This window comes from Mustela nigripes, chromosome 14 (genome assembly GCF_022355385.1).
Source record: "Mustela nigripes isolate SB6536 chromosome 14, MUSNIG.SB6536, whole genome shotgun sequence".
Lineage (NCBI taxonomy): Eukaryota > Metazoa > Chordata > Mammalia > Carnivora > Mustelidae > Mustela > Mustela nigripes.
The window spans coordinates 10406180-10426073 of NC_081570.1; the positions used below are offsets into that span (position 1 = coordinate 10406180).

General features: G+C 54.8%; 1 protein-coding gene across 5 annotated transcripts in view; it reads left to right on the plus strand.

Annotated features, from left to right (window-relative positions):
* The window catches only part of KAZN (kazrin, periplakin interacting protein), a 1029901-nt gene that overhangs the window by 955716 nt on the left and 54291 nt on the right, over nucleotides 1–19894 (plus strand). For all 5 annotated transcript variants that reach the window (XM_059376185.1, XM_059376188.1, XM_059376186.1 and 2 more), the window contains one exon: nucleotides 18433–18569. In XM_059376185.1, the coding sequence (XP_059232168.1) occupies nucleotides 18433–18569 (137 nt within the window). The remainder of the gene's footprint in view (nucleotides 1–18432; nucleotides 18570–19894) is intronic.

The window sequence follows — 19894 nt, forward strand, 5'->3', positions numbered from 1 at the left end:
CCGGGCATTTCCAGTGCTCTGGGAGAGATCTGTCCCGAAATTGAGCTTCACGCTGCCTGTGCAGGAGGGCCCTTGCTGGCTCCCGTGGAACTCGGGGGCATTTGTCACTGTCAGGAAAGCCGTTCTCCCAGGGCAAGTCTTGGCACGTGCTCCTTGCTTAGAGGGAAGTGTGAGCAGCCATCGAAAAGCTGCTAGTGAATCTAGAGCGACAGTCGGGCAGTCGGTTGGTGGGGCCCAGGCCAGCCCCCGTCCCTGCCAGATTCCTGCTCCTTAGCTCTCCTGGCTCTGGCTAAATTGTTTCCTTGGATCTTGAGAAATAAACCTCAGGAGGCTGGTGCCTCTCTAAGGTGGGACTTTGGCTGCATGACTTAACCTGTCAATCAGTTTTCTCACCTATAAAATAGGAGTGATGATAATGCTAGCACCTTCTTTGGAGGGCCACTATAGCCATTAATAATATATTAAGTACTTAGAATAATGCTGATGTGCAGGAAGCATGATATAAATATTCATTTTTCAGGTTTATGTGAATTGGACATAGCGGCTTGGGGAAGGGGTGGCATTTCCTTGTTCCAAGTCTACATTCTGCTCTTCAACTCCGAAAAGTTAGATGTTTCGTGACAGACTCCTGTGAATCAAACTCACGAGAAACTGATGTATAGCCCACAGGGCCAGTTAATCAGCTGTCAAGGAGAAATGTGGCTTCCTGATGCCTTGCGTGCCGAGAGCTCACTCTTGCTTGGAGTGTGGGCTCCAGGGTGGCCTTTCTGTGCGGGTGTGATCAAGTTCCAGTGACGTAAGCTTCCCTCCTCCACAGAGCACCTGCTAGGCAGACAGACCATTGGTGTGGACAGGTCTGGGTCCTGAGCGGTGCTGGGGGCACCTTGCCAGGTCTGCCCCATTGACCCGTCTGTATTTTAGGTGTTTCCTTCCGACGACTTCCCCTCCGGGAGGCACAGTTCCTTCTTCATTCTATCTCAGGTTAATCTCCTGATTTGTCTCCACTGCAAATACCGTGCTCCACACCACCGGCCTCCCTGCTCTAGCTCAGTCTCCGTAAGGCCGGCCATCCTTGCTTCTACCGCTTCCCTGATGCAGTGCCGTAGTGAGCCCCTCAGAAGAGATGTCTACCCCGGCCTGTGAATGTGACCTTATTTGGAAAGAGGTTCTCTGCAGATGTAGTTAAAATAAAGATCTCAAGATCATCCTGGACAAGTGTCTTGTAAGAGAAGGGAAGGAACACAGAGCAGACAAGGCCAGGGGACAACGGTGAGTGGAACGATGTGTCTGCAAGCCAAGGGATGCCAGGGCTCGCTGGCGACACTGGAAGCTGGAGGCAAGGAAGGTTTCTTCCCTGGAGCCCTCAATTTCAAGCTTTTGGCCTCCAGATCTGGGAGACAATATATTTCTGTTGTTTTAGGCCACCTGGTTTGTGGTACTTTGTTACCCTTCAGAGAAAACCCAGACTCCTGCATGGGCCTCTTGCCCTGGCCCCTGGCCTGCTTCAACTTCACCTCCCAGCCCTCTCACCATGGCAGCCCTTTGCTGCCTCAGGACCTTTGCATCTGCTGTTCCTCCTGCCTGCACATTCTTCCTCACTCTTGGCCTGTATGGCTTCTCCATCCTTCAGTAGGACCAGCCTTCTCAGACCACACCACCCACAGCAGAGCTCCCCAGGAATTCCTGGCTGTTTCCCACACACCCTGACCTCAGTGTATATTTATGAGACTGACGTGCTACCTACTGCACTAACAAGGCACCTGTCAGCGTATATTTAAATAATTAATTTGTTCTGTATCTCCCTTGGTCCAACACAGTGTCCACCAGAACAAAGACTGGTTATCTGGCTGACCGAGGCTCCCAGCAGCTGGCCCAGTGCCCAGCACACAGTCAGCCCATAGGAAGATTTTGCTGAGTAAACAAATATAAGGCTTTCTATTAATAAGGCTGTAGTAGAGTCCTGCTCTTCTCATTCTTGACCCACAGGATGATATGTTGTTTTAAAACAATTATTTGCAGGGCACCTGGGTGGCTCAGCTAGTTAAGCAACGAACTGCCTTCAGCTCAGGTCATGTTCCTGGAGTCCCGGGATTGAGTCCCGCATCAGGCTTCCTGCTTGGTGGGGTGTCTGTTTCTCCCTCTGACCTGTCCCCTCTCATGTTCTCTCTCATTCTCTTGCTCTCAAATAAATAAATAAGTAAATCTTTAAAAGAAAAAAAAAAACAATATTTGCAGATACTGTGATCTCATTAGTTTTGTGTGGCTGAATTAAACCGTTTGTATTCTAGGGGAGACCCCACTGTCACCCCAATAAATCATTTTTATGAGCCTATCTCTGAGATGTGATCATTTAGAACTGAAACCAGCTGCTCCTAAGAATAGTGAGTTCTCCATCCACGGAGGCATGCAAATTTCCACATTTACTTACCCGTCTGATCTTCACAATTTCCAAGAGCCCTGTGGAGTCCTTAGGGTCCTGCCCTCTGGCCCCCCTGCTTCTTGCCGAGCAACCTAACTCTTCTCCCTTTTCTGGGCAACCTGTTGAGCTTTTTCTCAATAAGACAAAGTCCACCTGAGAAGGCTGCATGCTTCTGTCTGTTCACCCGTAGAATTTTACAGCATGAGAGTTTATCAGTCCTTAATGTATATTTAGTGACAGGCTTGGCTAATCTTTCATCTAATTACACTCATTAACATTTAAATATATAATCATTAATATATCTGGGCATGGCGGTCTGAATATTTTATAGAGGTCTTAATTACAGTAGACTTCCAGTCTTGCCATAAAACTCGTGTGCCCCGCCAACAAAGGGGTGGTGTCAGGTAGCCTGGGGCCCTGGGCAGGCTGGTGGCAAGAACCTGTCATTGCAGGGACTTGCCAGACTGGGACTGCGGGGTCCCTGTCTCCAGCTGCACCTTGGAAGCAGGGGTCGAAGGTTAGAGAGGACGAAATTTGTTCTTGTGATTTCTTGCTACCGCACCTCTGCTGCAATCACGTTCCTCCTAGAGGGGGGGTAGTTCAGACACTAAAGCGAAGCTTTAAAAAACAAACAAACAAACAACAACAAAAAATAAAAACAATTTCTGCTGCCGAGGTGTTAGGGAGTCAACTAAAAAGCACCCCTTTCTTCCTCTGCCAACTTGGAAGGCCATTGCAAAGGGGCTCCCAAGAGCCCCTTCACTCCCAAGTGAATGAGGATCAGAATGCATTTCGTGACTGCAAAAGCCAATCTGAGGAGGTAGCCCAGATCTGTGGCCACGTGGCTGGTTAACACTTCATGGCAGAAATAGACAGGTGCATGCCCACAGACAGCACAGGTGGGCACCTGCCGGCCCCCAGACATCATCCCTCATGGTGACAGCTGTTTTGTCCCTCTGAAGGTCCCTGTGGATTATGAAGCTTATCTTCAGACACATCTTTTAATACACCTGTAGCCCAGAGAACACGGAGTCTCTGAGAGGTTCGTGGTTTCCCAGCGGTACCTGGCTGGGGAGAGGCATGGAAAGATCCAATGTCCTGCTGTGACTGTGACTCGTGTTTTCCCAGCGGCTGCCCTGGGTCTGTGAGGTGACCCAAATAGGCCCCCCAGGGAGGACAGAGGCCTGAGGTTTGCAGGAGAGAGAGAAGGAAGGTCTCCTGGGATGGGGCCACCAGGCTGCAGTCCTCCCACAGCCAAGGTCAGCATCCATGCCGTCCCGGGCACTGCCCACCTGGACACACTCAGGGGCAGGGACTCCGAGCCAGAGGACCTAGGCCCGATCCTGCCTCCACCGCTTATCAGCTGGTTGTCAGCCAAACCAATCTGCCTCAGTTTCCTTACTTGCCCGCTGGGATCGCTGATGGTAACTGCCTCACAGGATTGCTATAAGGGAGAATGTAGTGACAACTTATAAGGCAGAGCAATACCTGATCCCTAGAAAAACACGCGGGAAGTATTAACCACGGTTACCATTGGGATCATGGCGTTCATCAGAGCCTCACATGGACCTTCCTTGGTCAAGCCTGACCTGGGCACCTTCATGGAAGTCTCCGCCTCAGTCCTCTGCCCAGGGCTACATGGAAGGCACCGCCTTTGCCTGTGCAGGACGGAGCTGGACTTTGAATCTGAGACCACCCCACGTTCCCACGTTCGTGCTCCTTCCCCAGCCCCCAGGGTGCTGCGGGATTCACGGTGAGGCGGCTGCTCCCCTTGCCCACACCCGGACCCGCCCATCTCGTGCGGTGTCCCCTGCTGGCATGGAGGCCGCCTACCCCCCAGGGGATCAGAGCTGATATTTACCAAGCGCTCCCCCCACATTGGACTCCGTTTCAAGTGCGACAGATGTGGAAAACCAGCCCGAGGAGGAAGACGCTGTTTCTAAAGCGTTTTCTTAAAGTGACAAGTATGTGGAGAAAAGGGCAAGTTCACAGCTCGGCCAAGTGTCACAGACTGAACCCATGTGTATGACAGCAGCACCCAGATCCAGAAGTCGTCCATCAGTAGCTTCCTCTCACCACGCGGATTCGTTTTGCCTTCTTTCCCTGCTATCCGGGGAGTCCTGCCGTGTACAGGCTCTCACGTCGGGCGTTCTGGGCTTGACGGTCATCGTGTTGTGTGTGGCCGTTGTCATCTGCTGGTTCTCATGAGGGTGAGCTGTCCACCTCCCCGAGGGACCCTGATGGGTGCGGCCCTCCTGCCGGAGATTGGTCACGTGGTTTCCAGTCTGGAGCTTTTACAGAGGGTGCTGTTGTGAATTTTCTAGTGCAGGTCCTTGGGGAGCCGGGACGCGGGCTTGTCGGACATGCGCGTTGGGAGGGGCTATTTTTAACCCTCTTGTACAGATGTGAAAAACCAGAACGATAGGACCTGCTCCGGGCCACACCTCTAGTGAGTAGCAAAACTGGATTTATACCCAGACAGCCTGGCTCCAGGATCCACATTCTGGAGAGGTCTACGGCCCGTCTCCTGAACGTGCCTAGGAAGAGGCTGACCATAGCCACCAACTTCCCACCTTCATTTGACCCTGAATAGCTGTGCTGCATCTCTGTTGACGAGACGCCAGGTGGGACCAGTTTCCAAAACACTGGGCTTCCAGGGTAGCCTCCTGGGTGTTCCAGAGCCCTTGATGGACCATCCTGAGAATATGACACCAAAGCCCAGAGAGGGTGTATGGGTCCCCAAGGCCACACAGCACACTGCCTTGCTTCCCTGTTTGGTGGCTGTTCTGCACCACATGCCTCCTCCTCCTCCTCTCTGGGCTGTTGTCTTGGCTGAGAATGACCTCACACACCAACGTGAGCTGTTTAAAAATAGTCCTCATGTGGGGCATGAGACCCACGGCTCATGCTGCATTTCCAGAAATCTCTGCTCCCTCCCCCCCGCTCCTGGGTCTAGGGAATGTCAGTGTTCCGGGCCCATCCCTTGGCACTATTTTTAGTGGTGATTCGGAGGAAGGAGGACATTTCCTGGACTCGCCTTTGGAGGTTGGAAAACAAAGACCACCCCCTCCCCTGCCTCAGCCCTCCCATTTCCCTCGGCAGGAAGTGGGGGGCCTGGCTCCCTGGGCCCCCGCCGTCCTCTGGGCTTCCAGGTGAGCTCTGAGCATTCGGGAGCTGAGGGATGGGTGGCAGTGATGGCAGGTCCCCGCCCCCCAGCTAGGGCCTCCCCCTCCCCCGCGCCGCCCCCATAGCACTTCTGACTCTACCCTTGCAGGTGTCTCCTGCCCTCCTGGGGCCTGGCCTCGCCCTTCCTATCTAAGGTTTTCCCGCCGGGAGCCTAAGACAGATTCCTGAGACGGATCAAGGCCATGCACCCTTCTTCCCATGACCACCCTGCCCAGGCTCCCAGACAGCATTCCAGCCAGTGGTCTTTAAAGGCGCTACTCCAGCTCTCTGACAGGGTGCCCATTCCCTCCCGAGACTACCCCGTCAGCTCTGAGACGGCTGTTGCGTTGTCACTCAGAATGGGAAACCCAGCCAAGCAGTCAGGAATACCCGGAGCTTCTGCTCCCCTCTGCCAGCCAGTGCCGTAGAATGAGGTAGAAACTATTATCCCGGGGCGCCTGGGTGGTTCAGTGGGTTAAAGCCTCTGCCTTCGGCTCAGGTCATGATCCCGGGGTCCTGGGATCGAGTCCCGCATCGGGCTCCCTGCTCCGCAGGAAGCCTGCTTCCTCCTCTCTCTCTCTCTCTCTGCCTGCCTCTCTGCCTACTTGTAATCTCTGCTTGTCAAATAAATTAATAAATAATATTTTTAAAAAAAGAAACTATTACCCCACTTTCTGCAGGAGGGGAAATGCACAGAGAGGTTAAGGAACTTACCCAAAGTCACACAGCTAGTGAATAATGGAGCTGGGCTTCAAAGCCAGGTTTCTGCCCACAGAGCCCGGTCCCTGCTGCCGTTGTCCTTGGTCTCACCCCGTGGAGCTGCAGGGGGGCCCTCATCTCTCCTGGGGTGCCCCTTCTGTAGATGGTGGCAGTGGTCCAGCACCCACACAAGGCCCACAGTCATGGTTGGGTATTACAATTAATTGCCAATATTGAAAAATAAAGAGGTGTTTATAAGGCATAAAAATTATGACAAGGTAGATTTTGGAGTTCTCTGGAAAAGTTGGAAGGTGTGGCAGTGCGGGCCCCATTCAGCTCCCGCTGGCCGGTATACCCTCTAGGTCCGCACCTGCGCTTAAGCTCTCGCGATGGGTCCTAGCAGGGCCCTGTGTGCAGCTGCGCGCTCTGCTCTGGGAACGGTGGTTCTCTCTTGAGCCCCGAAGCTAGAGAACCCAGGAGGGGGGAGGTAGCTTGAGATCTTTGTGCCTTCGTCACCCTTTTCAAGCCCCCAAGTCCCATATCCCCCCCTACTTTCTTCATCTGTGTGGGTCATCCCTTATCCCGGCTACTGGAAATGTGGTCAGATGGGGCCGGGGCCCTGGCCCTGCCTTCAGGAGAATTACAGGCTGGTCTAGAAGGCTGGGCGGCCCTGAGCTGACCGTCTGGTGCAGGTTCCCAAAGGGCTGAGCTGAGGTAGCGCCAGGCATCCACACCCCAGACAGAGGTGTGGGCTCTGAGCTGTGGAAACCCAGGAAGAAGCTTCGTCGGATTCTGACAGGGAGAGAAGGCTGGGAAGCCCTCTCAGAAAGGCAGGCGTGCTTAAGTGACCGTTCTCCTCGATAGACACAGAACACGTGGTGTTAGATGGTGGGGAGCTCCAAGGGGAATGGACGGGGGGGAGGGGGGGTCCAGGGACAGCGTCGCTGAGAAAGTGACATTTGAGGAAGGAGCGTATCTGCATGAGGAGCCAAAGGGCAGCAGTGGGATGCAGATGGGAGGAAGTCAGAGAGGCAGGGGGCGGGGATGACAAACACGCATCTCTTCTAGACCATTCTAGGGACTCTGTGCTCGCCCTTGAGATGGCAGCCACTGGAGAGGAGCGGATCAGTCATGATCTGATTTGCATCCGAGGGGACCACGCCCTGCTGAGCTGGCAGAGCCCGCAGTGTTGTGAGACCAGTTCAGGAGGCCACTGCATGACGCAGACTCGGGATGGTGGCGACAGGACCGGGGTGGTGACTGAGGAGTGGCAAGAAGTGGCCAGAGTCTGGTCACGTGTTGAAGGTAGAGCTGACGTGACTTGTTGAGGAATTGGGGGTAGGGCATGAGAGAAGTAGAGTTAAGGAAGATTCTGGAGTTTGGGGCCAGAGGAACTGAAGACAAAGTCACTGCATTGGGTTTGAGGGGATATATTGGGTGGAGCAGGGGGTTGGGGGCTGGTTGGGTCTGCCTTTTGGACGTGCTGAGTTGGAGGTGCTGTTCGACCCCCGTGAGAGGTGTGGGGAGGCCCTGGGCTCTGAGTGGGGTGCAGGGCAGGGGGGCCGGGCTGGAGACCGCCCGTTGGGATGGCACAGCGCAGGGCTGAAGCTAAAGCTAGGAGGCCAGACAAGCCACCAGGAGACAGGAAAGAGGGCAGGTTTCTCAGATCTCGAGGCCCCCTCCTCAGAGAGATCAGCAGAGACCCAGATGGAACAGCCAGAAACGTGAGAAGAAACCAGGAGCAGGGGGCTGGGAGGGCACACGGAGGCATCACCTGTGCCGGTAAGAGTGTGACAGTCGGGCCTGTGGGGCTCGCAGCACAGAGGTGACCCTGAGAAGAACAAGTAAGGGACAAGTCCGAGGGGTCCCAGGGAGGGTGGGAAGAGAGAAATGAGGCACGTGGTGCACAACCCTTCTTAAGAGCTTTTGCCCCAAAAGGAAAAGGAAATGGAATGAGAGCTGGAGAGCAACATGGGCTCAGTTTCCCGTGAAAGATGGGAGACAGAATCGCACGTTTACGTGACACTGGGGGAAATCCCGTGGAAGGCATGGGGCAGGAGCAGGGAATGTGGATAGTCAGAGCAGGCTCAGTTTCCCACACCTCCCGACCTAGGTGGCCTCCTTGAGGTGAAGGAAGGCGCAGTCTGAATCAGGGGAGCCCCAGGGGAGAAGCAGATCCCCTCGCTCCTAGACCCTGGGTCTTGCCTGTGCTGGAAGCACGGTGTCTGGGGTCTGTCCCCAGCTGTGATACTCTGGGGCGCTGGGTCAGCCAAAGCTGTGGTCCATTTGAGTCTCCTTATGTCTTCTGTGGGGTGCGACCAGAGCAACGTGTAGTGGCTGTGGACACTGAGCACAGAGCCCAAGGCAGTTTGGTGAGAGCCGTAGCCTTTTTGCAATTAGCCCTGAGGGCACCACGGCTCAAGGCAGGCCTGTCAGGAGGCACAAGGGAAATCAGCCTGCTGTCAAGCCCAGGGAAGGCCGGGGGAGGTGCGCAAAGGAAAGCAGAATTATCTCTGCCCCCAGGATGCAGGAATATATTGGACGCTGCTCCGTGATGGCCATGGAACAGGTCCCCATGGTCCCCCGGGATGTCCACCTTTTTGTCACTCAAGAGTCAGTCGGTTGCTATTTACTGAGTACTTACTATGTGCCAGGGCCCGTCCTAATGCTGGCGACACAATGGTGAGCAAGGCAGGCTGGGTCCCTGCCCCCAAGGACTTTCTGCTGCCAGTCACAGCTGGACATAAAAATCTGTAAGTAAACCCAGGAACCTTCATTTATCTTGGACCAAATGGAGGGAAGATTAGCTCTCTCGCCTTGGAGTGTGCAAATAGGAGTTTGTTTGCCGCTATCTCAGACGTAAATGGGCTGGTTTCCTGCCAGCTGAGAGGACTGCTTCTCTCTTTTGGTTAAATGGGGTTGACTTTGATTCCATAGGGTGCATTGGTATTGGCACGGCTTTGCCCAGACGAGGCTCGCCCAGCTGTTGTCAAACACGCCAGCTCTGATCACTCATCTCTGATCAGTCCCATCCAAGGCCGGGCAAATCTGTTTTTCCCTCCTGTGCCATAGCAGACATCTCTAATCAAGCCAGGCTCCTACAGTGCATGGTTGATTAGTCATGTCTGCATGGTCATAGTATTGGAAATTGAGACTCTGTATTCAGATGTATCCAGATGTGTACCCTTCCTACTCCAGGTGGGAGGTTGCAGAGGTCATGCTGCCAAACTCTAGGCTGCACTTGGAGAGAGCAGCTTGGGGATTCTGGAAAGATCATGGACCTGAATATCAGAGTCCTGGAGTTGAGTGCCAATGCTACCACTCATTGGCTGAGCTGGCCAGTTAATCCACTTCTCCTGTTGGTGAGAAGAAAAAGGAAGTTTCTGTTCATGAGAAACAGAGTCAGAACCCAGGTCACATGGCCAAGGGCATGTCTGACCAGGCCTGGCTGAGCAGGTGTGGTTTGGTCACACACACACTTCCCCAAGTGCCTCCTGACAGAGAAGAGACCGCATCTCTTCCGTACCTGTTCTGAACTCACCTTGCTCAGCTTTCGAACAGAAGAACAAAAGTAAACCTGGCTCTGCCTGTCCTGGGGCCATAAGTGTGTGGGCCCTTTACCTGCTTCCCTGCCCTGGGCCTCTTCTCTGGGTGCTTTTCCCAGAATCCAGGCTGTTGGTCAAGTCAACCAGTGTTTTTTGAGGCCTCCTGGGGCATGGGAGCGACGGGGAACAAGGAGATGGGGGGAGATGCTAACATTTGATGAGAACCTGCTGTATTCAGATGCTGAGTCATGTCACGTAGAGCCTTGCAAGGTAGAGGTTACCACCCTCCGCTTAACAGCGGAGAGAACGCCCAGAGAAGTTACCTGCAGGGCCGGACTGAAATCCAGGGCTCTGCTCTGTGAATCGGAAACTGTGTCTTTCTTTTTTTTCTTTTTTGTTTTTATTTTGGAGGGAGAGCGCACGGGGGTGCGGCGGGGGCGGCGGGGCCTCGGGCAGGCAGAGGGAGAGAGAGAAAATCCCAAGCCCCGATGCGGGGCTCTGTCTCACAACTCTGAGATCATGACCTGAGCCCAAATCAAGAGTCAGACGTTTCACCAATGGCACCAGCCAGTCGCCCCCTGAAGCTCTGTCTTTCTGGCGTTCTCCCCACATGCTCATGGTCCGCACCTGACCGTTCACCCCGGACACCGCTGACCGTTCACCCCGGACACCGCAGACCGTTCCGTATCGGGCAGGAGTGAGTGCATTTCCAGGCCTCTTTCTGCAGATGCAGAAAGGTTTAGTTAAAGACTCCAGAGCTGAGCTTTTCACACAACCACGTTGGCCTAAGAATCAGGATCCCTGGGCTGCTCGCTCTGTGATACTGGCCATCCTCTCTCCCTCTCTGGGCCTCCACTTCCCCCTCTGTAAAGGGAAGTTGAGCTGAAAGAGCTTTTATTTTATTTTTGAATTTTTTAGTTATTTTTCTAATCCGGGTATAGCTGATGGTACATAAGTTTCAGGTGTACAAAGCAGTGAGTCAACAAGTCTCATCGTGCTGTGCTCCCCACGAGCATAGCTTCCATCTCTCACCACGCAGCGCTGTCACGATACTGTTGACTATATTCCCCAAGCGGCGGCGTTGATGCCCGTGACCTGTTTGGAAGAGCATTTTGGTGGGTGTTTTTCCAGAGTGGTTTGCTAGGCTCTTTGGGCTCCTCTCTGCCCACCCCTCCTTTCCCAGACTCGTGGATGCCAAAGGCTCAGCCGGAGAAGAAGGTTGAAGGGGAAAGACAGCCCCCCCTGCTGGCGGTGGCTGGGATGGTCCTGCATGGGCTGAGGTCTACCTGCCCCTGCCCTCCACCACCCCTCCCCACCGCAGAGCCCTTTTGTCCAGAGGAATTCACCAGGCTGGACATTTTCCTACGGTCTCCTGGTTTGCGACCATCCAGAACCAGGCCTGCAGTCTCCTGAGGTCAGACGAATGGGAAGTCTGACAGTGTGGAATGAGACCGTGTCTTGGGCAGGCTGAAGATCCTACAAGCCGTGGGGTGACAGGGGTGGGGGTGGGGTGGGATTCCTTAAGAGCGGCTGACTTGCACGCATGCGTGTTTCCTCCTTCCAGCAGCCACAGAGCAGTCATGGGGGGCGCACAAGAATGTCACGCTGCCTTTAATGGAAACCTCCGAAGGCCCCCTTGGGACTGTTAGACAGCTGCAGAAACAGCGCCGGGGTAGCAGGAGTAACTAGTGTGGATTTTTGGATCTCCGGTGGTTTTGTGGATCGATGCAGGTTCTGCTGTTTCCGGTGATGTGCCTCCACAATGGGATGGGGAAGGAGTGTGAGGGGTTCAAGGTCACATGTCAGGGATGCAAGTCCAGGGTCCGATCCTGGAGCCATGAGGATCTTGGTGAGGAAGTAAACCCTTTGAACCTCAATTTCCTCCTCCATTAGGCAGGTGCCCCCCCCCACACCCAACACACACACATACAAGTTCCCAAGCAACAGATGAGGCCAACAGGACTAGAGGAGGTTGGTTGGGGGTGGGTGATTCTGGAAGCCACAGAGCAGCAGAGTGGGAGGGAAGGTGGATTGGTGCTGGGGCCAGTGGGAATACTGCCACCCACTACCTGAGCAGTGTCCTCAGTCTCCCTGGATGCCTCCTTTCTCGTCCTATAACATGGAAAGAATTCATACAGTGGCTGCAACAGTTGAGTGACAAAAACGCATCAGGGCTTAGAGCAGTGCCCGGTGCACGGGAGTTGTAACATCTAGGAAATCGAGGTTTAGGGGAGGCTAGTGACTTGCTCAGGGGCTCAGAGCCGGGGACAGAACCCAGACCCTCAGACTCCACACTGATGCCCATCCTGCCCCACTGTGTGGCGTTGGTCTGGGCCATGGATGCATCTGGGGGGGATCAGTGGTAGAGGTGATGCCTCCTGGACCCGCGGAAGCCAGAGGAAGTTCGCAGAGTTGAGCACACTCATGCTGGGGGTCTGGGCTGAGACTCAGAGAGTGGAAGCCAGGGAACCTGGTCCCTCACTCCCCAGTGAGGTTCTCTGTGTATGCACTGCCTTGGTGGGTAAGTAGAAATCCGCTCCTGCTCAAACATGCCCTCTAAAATCCCTTACCCTCTAGGTGCCCAGAGGCTCAAAAGCCAACAATTCGCCTGTCCGGTTCCGTCGCATGTGGGCCAACACGTCCCTTCACCAGCGCGTTGGAGCTGAGGGTCTGCTTTCCCCACGGGGGCACTGAGGGGGAACTGTAGAGACCCCCTTGCTCTCTGCTCCTCGCCTTCCCAGAAGTGCATTTGCAGGAGCTAAACTGGGGCTCACGCTGCACCCCCCCACCCCTGCCCCACGTTCGTGAGGGGCTGCAGCACTCTGAGCCGGGAAAGGAGGAAGGAGCCTACTGTGGAAAGGGCCACTGCAAAAGCTTGAGACGAGTGACCTCCCCAGAGCAGCTCCCATCTTCGTGGGCCCTCAATGGGAACCCTGGTCACAGCCCCCCTGTGTCTCATGCAGGCATACGGCCTCCTGATAATTAGCAAAATAAGTCCCTCCCTGCGCGCCCGTTTTCCCACCCTCAGAGTCCCCACATTCCCAGGAGCTGAGCTGGTCTCCCTCCGTGATCCCGCAGGGCCCGCTGGGCGTGACATCACCCGTCACCATGGCAGTGGTTCCGGCGGCCTGGCCGCTGGAATGGGACACGCCTGGGTGACGCTGGATGGCTGGGAAGGTGGATGGAGCTGGGGAGTCTGGGGCCGAGTCAGGAGGCTGGTTAGAGAGAGGGAGGTTCGTGCCTCGCAGACCTCGTCTTGCTTTAGCAGCATTTGGAGAATGTCAGGAAGGGTGTTGAAGGAGAGCGGAGGAAGGAGTGCATATTTTCCATACTTGCATAAATTAGTTTAAATTACTTCTAGGGGACCCACCATGCTGAGTTGTAATGCCATTGCCGCCCATCAGGGAGCCCCCTGTCGGACGACCCAGCTTCTGGAGACTTGGGGCAGTCAGGCTCCGCTGGGGTGCAGAGACACACATTCCCACCTCAAGCCAATGTAGGGGCCCCCAGGTGCCTGCTCCCAGGTCCTACATCTCCGTGGAGTTTTCTTGACCGGTTATGGACGTGTGTCCTTCTGAAAAGCTGTGGTAGATCACACAGCAACTTCTTTGTTTACACTGTGGTTCTAGAAGTTCCTTATCTCCGTCTTTAAGGGATCTGCACTCGGCATTCATTCCCAGAGAGTCAGCTTTTCATGTTTTTTTCAGTGCTCAGCCTGGTGGGGTCCAGCCCAGAATTCATAGAGCAAGAATTTCCAGGGAGAGCTCATGTGAAGGAACCGTGGAGCAGAAGCTTTCATGGTGGGGTGAAGGCACTTCTCACAGCCTGCCTTGATGTGTCTACTAGGAATGTGTTGGGGTACATGAAATGGGAAATCCCAGAAATAGTGAGGTTTAATTTTCTATTATAAGGAATCCCGGCCCAGATGATACCATCAGAGATCCAACCCCTTCTGTCTGTCTGTCTGCTCCCATTCTCAGCTTGTGTCTTCATTCTTGTATTCACAAAAGGGCTGCTGTGCCTCAGGACCTCATGTCTGTGTTCACAGTAGGAAGAAGACGAAAGGGCAAAAGGGAATAATTACTGCTAGTGTACTATGCTATGATCTTTTACTAAAAAGAAAACAGGGGGGCTCCTGGGTGGCTCAGTCGGTTAAGCAGCTACCTTCGGCTCAGGTCATGATTCCAGGGTCCTGGGATTGAGTCCCGTGTCGGGCTCCCTGCTCAGCAGAGAGCCTGCTTCTCTCTCTCTTCTTTCTCTCTCTCTCTCTGCCTGCCACTCTGCTTACTTGTGCTCTCTCTCTGTGGGATAAATAAAAAAAAACCTTTAAAAGGGGGGGGGGGGGACAGGGGAGGGGCACCTAGATGGCTCAGTTGGTTAAGGTCCAGTTCGAATTCGGCTCAACTCATGATCTCCGGGTCATGAGATCAAGCCCCACATTGGGCTCCACGCAAACCCTACTTGGAATTCTCTCTTTCCCTCTGCTCCTCCCCCATCCCACCCCTACCGCTCCAGCACAGTCTCTCAAGAAAAGGAAAAAAAAAAAAAAAAAAAAAGGAAAGAAAAAAAGAAAAGGGAGGATTTCCCAAAGACCCCTGTGTACACCTTAGTGGCCAAAATTGGACACATGCCCCCTCTAGCCGCAAGGGAGCTTGGGGTGTTGAGTGTTTTAGCTGGGCACAAGCAGAATTGGGGTCCTCTTGGTAAGGAGCAGGGTGGGTGGCGTCTAGGGTGTGTAGGGAGGGGTTTGTCTTCTCCATCGCCCTGCTGACCCCCCAAGAGCGGGACTGTGTCTTGTTATTTCCTGCCCCCGGACAGCAGCAGGCATGGATCCCGGCACACAGAAGGGGCTGCGTCAGCAGTTTGGGGGAGCTCTCGGTTTCCTCTCAGGGAGGAGCTACCAGTCTGAAGGCGGAAGTCCGGCCCCTGCTCTCGGGAGCCCCCATCCGGCTGGGGGAGGTATGGCCTCCTGCCCCGCCACTGAGGCCGCCCGCACACAGAGACGCACGCACTCGCACGGCTCCGCTGAAGGACAGAATGGGGGTTCGTGCGGCTGCACACGCGGGTGCTGCAGGGATGGACCCGTGGGGATTCATGGAGGCCAGCAAGAGGCTGCCACGCTGCCCCTCTCCAAGGCCATGTGGCAAAAGTGAAGGGAAGCCCGGCCGTGCTTTGGAGGGAAGGGGCGGCAGCCCCCCCAGAGCCTCCTGCTGCCAAGAGCAAAGTCTGGAATTTGGTGTTTGTCCTGATAAGGCAAATGAAGGAGACAAATCAGAGCCCAAGGGGGATTCATTTCTAACCAAAAGACGGAGGCATGGCTTTCTCTGCCTGCTGTAGGGCCCAGGCATGTTCCCTGGGGGAGGCCATGACACCTGCTCAGCTGCTCCCCTGAGATGGAGGGTCCCACCCAAGGCTCCCCTGGAAGCCCCCATGGTGACTTTGCTCAGATCAGCTGCCCACCCCCGCAGTCCCCCACCCCTCGGAACCACTCCCCTCAACAGTCTGAAACCCGCCAGAGTCCGTGCCAAGTCGGAGCCAGCTCTGCCATTTGTTGGCTGTGTGGCCTCAGTTTGCTCCCCTATGAAATGGGATAATAAAAATACCCACCCACCCCCACCTCTGTCACTGGAGTGCGGCCAGGATCTAGGATCTAGTGACAGTCTGCAGATGGAAATTTCCAAGTTCTCGGTGACACCTGTGCCTGGGCTCTCCTGTGAGATGCCTTCTGACCCACTTACGTCTTTAGATGTTGGGTTTTCTTAAAGAGAAGCTCACTGGGAATGCAGTCACGCTGTTTAGGGTCCAGGGCCCAAAACTAGCCCAGCCCTCCCCGGGGCCACCCCCTGCCTGACAGAAGCCACAGCAGATGAGCTCTTGCTCCATGGCCTCCACTGTCCCTGTCCCGTAGTCCCAGCCCTGCAGCCCGGAATTCCGGCCCCACTGAGCTAAGCTACCGTGAAGAGGACAGAGGACGGGTCCGGCTGCAGGGGGACAGGTTGAGAGCTGGAATGTAAAGGCCTGCGCAAGACTCAGGGCCCCCACTGCATGGGTGGCCCCGTGGCCCCAGCTGCCCTGCCTGTGCCCTGTTCTACCCAGGCTGCAGGGAGGCAGGCAAAGGGCAAGAGGACGAAGCAGGCCCCTCAGGGCCAGAAGGACATCAGCTCCTGTCGGACACCGGGCCGGGAGCCCAGGGGCCTTGGTCCTTATGTCACACCTGGTGGCTCCGACTCTCCCACTGGCAGGCTGAGTTTGTGGGGTAGATGTTCAGGATGAGGAGGGATGGCACAGCCATGGCCTGCCGCATATCACTGCCCTCAGCTCAATGTGGGCCCAGACCCCATTTGGACATTCTCTATAAGGGCAGCATAGTGTAGGGTCGGCTGTGTGGGCTTTGGGGTCAGACATAGCTGTGTGACTTCGGGAAAATGACCTAACTACTCTGTGCCTTCTCACACAAAAGGCTTCCTCAGTGTTCTCTCCAGGGAGAGAACAGAATTCTGGGGCCTGTGGGAAAAGGCACTGAGGCCCACCCTGGAGCCAGAGCCCACCATAGACTCAGCAGCGCCATTCGCTGAAGAGCGGGGGTGTCCAGGGCACAAGGAGAGAGAGTCTGCCATCAGCAAAAGGCACACTGCCTGCCAGGCAGCTGCTTGGGGCTTGTGGCCCTGCGTGGGATGTGTGTGTGTGAGAGAGAGAGAGAGAGACAGCTTTAAGATATAATTCACATATCATACAGTTCACCCATTTACAATGTACAGTTCAGTAGTTTTTAGTCTAGTCACAGATTGTATGTCCATTGCCACAGTCACTATTAGGACATTTTTTTGAGGTCAGGAAGAAACCCCATGCCCTCCAGCCACCACCCCTCTAGCCACGTGTCCCTGTCAGCCTCCACCCCCCAGCCCTGGGCCACCATGAGTCTACTTCCTGACTCCTTAGTCTTCCCTACTGTGGACCGTTCATAGTCTGTGGAATCACACAGTATATGACTGGCTCCTTTCATGTAGCATGTTTTCAGGGTTCACCCATGGTGCAGCATAAAGTGGTGCTTATTTTTTTTTTTAAGATTTTATTTATTTGACACAGAGAGAGAGAGAGAGAGATCACAAGGAGGCAGAGGGGGAAGCAGGCTCCCTGCTGAGCAGAGAGCCTGATGCAGGGCTTGATCCCAGGACCCTGAAATCATGACCTAAGCTGAAGGCAGAGGCTTAACCCACTGAGCCTCCCAGTGCTTCTTTTTATTACCAAATAACGTTCCGTTATATGGCTCTACACCACACTGTGTTGTTGCTCTTAACCCATTCATCAGTTGATGGACATTGGGGCGGTTTCACAACTTTTGGCTTCTGTGACCTGTGCTGCTGTACATTTGTGTGTTTGTGTGGAGTTATGTTTTCATTTCCCTTGGGTGTGTGCCTAGGAGGGGATTGCTGGATCACAGGGCAACTTGACTTTGAGTCACTTGGGAAACTGTCAGGCTCTCTTCCAAGATAGCAGCCTCATTCCGTCCATCCCCGGCAGCAGCTTGGGAGGTGTCCCAGGTTCCCCACAATCGTGCCAACACTTGAGTCTATCTTGCTTACTTTGGCCATTCTGGTGAGTGTGAAGTGGTATCTGGTGGGGGTTTTGATGTGCGTTTCCCTACTAACGAATGACATCAAGCTCATTTTATGTGCCTGTTGACCACTTCTTGGAGAAATGTCTGTCCAGACGGTTTGTCTGTTTTTTACTCGGGTTGTCTTTTTATTATTGGATTTTAAGAGTTCTTTGTATATTCGGCACGTAAGGCCCTTACCAGACGGTTTGGAAGTATTTTCTGCCATTCTCTGTCTTTTCACTTCCGTGGTGGTGGCTCCGGGAACTCAGCAGTGTCCCATGTTGATGGAGTGTGATGCAGTTGTGTTTTGTTCTGCTGTGAATACTTGTGGTGTTGTAGCTTACTGGGTGTTTTTTTGTTTTGTTTTGTTTTTTAAGATTTTATTTATTTATTTGATAGAGCGATCGCAGGTTAGCAGAGAGGCAGGCAGAGAGAGAGGAGGAAGAAGGCTCCCTGCTGAGCAGAGTCCATCCCAGGACCCCGAGATCATGACCTGGGTCGAAGGCAGAGGCTGAACCCACTGAGCCCCCCAGGCACCCCACTCGCTGGGTATTTTTAATCAAGTGCTTCCCCTGCAGAGGAACTGAACCAGATGATGGACTGTTGCGCTGGGCTGAGTGGTCCTGGGGCTCCAAGTGGGCCGTGGGGGCTCCTTCAGCAGGGAGTGGGGCACCGTCAGCTTCCTGGGCCGTGGACGCAGATGCTCACCAGGCCCCCAGCTCCCTCTGCCTGGAGACCCCTCTTCCATTCAGGGCTGGGAGGGATGCTCAGGCTAGGGCTTGCTGCCCTGATTGGATCAGTGAAACTGGGAGGTGAGAACAGGGACAGTGGGTTCGAGTCCTGGGGATGCCACTAAGTGACCGGGGCACGTGGGAGAGAAACATCATCTTTCCGCACCCCGTTTTCTCTTCTCATAAAAAGAGGGTAGAGGCTGGGTCTCTTCTCGGCCTCTGGGACCATCGGCCAGCGAGGGCCCCGGGCACTGACGCGCTCTTCTGCCCCCATAGCCATGAAAGCCGACCGGAAGCGCCTGAAGGGCGAGAAGACGGACCTGGCCAGCCAGATGCAGCAGCTGTACGCCACGCTGGAGAGCCGCGAGGAGCAGCTGCGCGACTTCATCCGCAACTACGAGCAGCACCGCAAGGTGGGGGCCGGCCCGCCCTCCCCCCCCACACCAGCGTCCTCTCCCTCAGCCCTCCTCCCGTCAGCCTCCTGCCCCCTCCCACCCAGCTCCCCTTTCCTCCCCCTCCCTCTCCCTTAACTCTTATCCCCTCCCCCACCCCAAACACCAGGTCCTTCCCCACTTACCCCCTGTACAGACACACCAGCACCCTCACCTCCCACTGCCTGCAGGATACCTTCTCTGCCATCAGGAGGTCTGGCTTCTCTCATCCCCAAACACACACTCCCTGCCCATGTCCCCTGCTCGCCTGAGGAGGCCTCTGATGTGTCTGGGCTTGGGTATGGAGATGAAATGGGCATAGCCCCTAGCTGGGGGGGCCCCAGGCCTCCTGGGCAGATAAGCCTGGACAGGACAGCCCAGTCGCTGACAGTGTGGACTCTGGATTCTGGCTGGCCTAGGTTCAGATCCCAGCCCCCTAGGTGTGTGCCCTACGGCATCTCACCTCCCCTCAGAGAGCCTCAGACCTTGTAGGGGTATTAAGAGCACTGGATGAGATGTGGTGAATGCAAAGCAGTCTGCGTGGCATCTGGCGTATAGTAAGGGCTCGGTGAATATGAGCTATGCATCTTATTAATAATACCGTAATAACAGTGTGCAGAGAGACCCAGGAGCCCTGGTGAGAGAGCAGGAAATTCCGCCTGCAGGAAAAGAGTCTTGGAAGGCTTCACGGAGGAAGGGACATAGGAGTTGGGCTCTCTGCAGGGTGAGTAGGAGTTTAGCCAAATGAGTTATTTTTACTGTTGCTGTTTACCAAGCAACTCAAGGCAGACCAAAGGAGGTCATGGCTGCCCCCGCCTGTGAGCCGTGGGTGGTGCGCTGAGCATCTCAGTGGCACTGTGGCCTTCCTGGGGCTTAACAGCAAACACTTCTGTCTTGGTAAGGGGTCGTCAAATTTGTTTTTATAATTGTGCTCTTACTGGAAAATGAAATTTCCACGGAGTCCCACTTCACCACAGGATCATGCCCCTATTTTAAGTCCAGCTAGCAGTGGGGGTAGGGTTGAAGCTGCTACAGCTGAGGGCAGCCGTATGGCCACGGGTCTGCATCAGTTACTCAGTTCCACATACTTCATGTCCCGGGCCCTTCTGTGATCCAGGCTTGTGGCCCGGTGCTGGGGGCAGATGCCCAGGATGTAGCTCAGCCCCCAGGGTAAGAGCTCCCCATCCATGTGTGTGCTGGGAGCTGTTCCTGTCCCCTGTTGGCCTGACCCCACCTGAACCCAGCTCCCCAGAGAAAGGAGAACTAACCAGCAGCGGCATGCCTCCCTGCACTGGGCGGATTGCTTC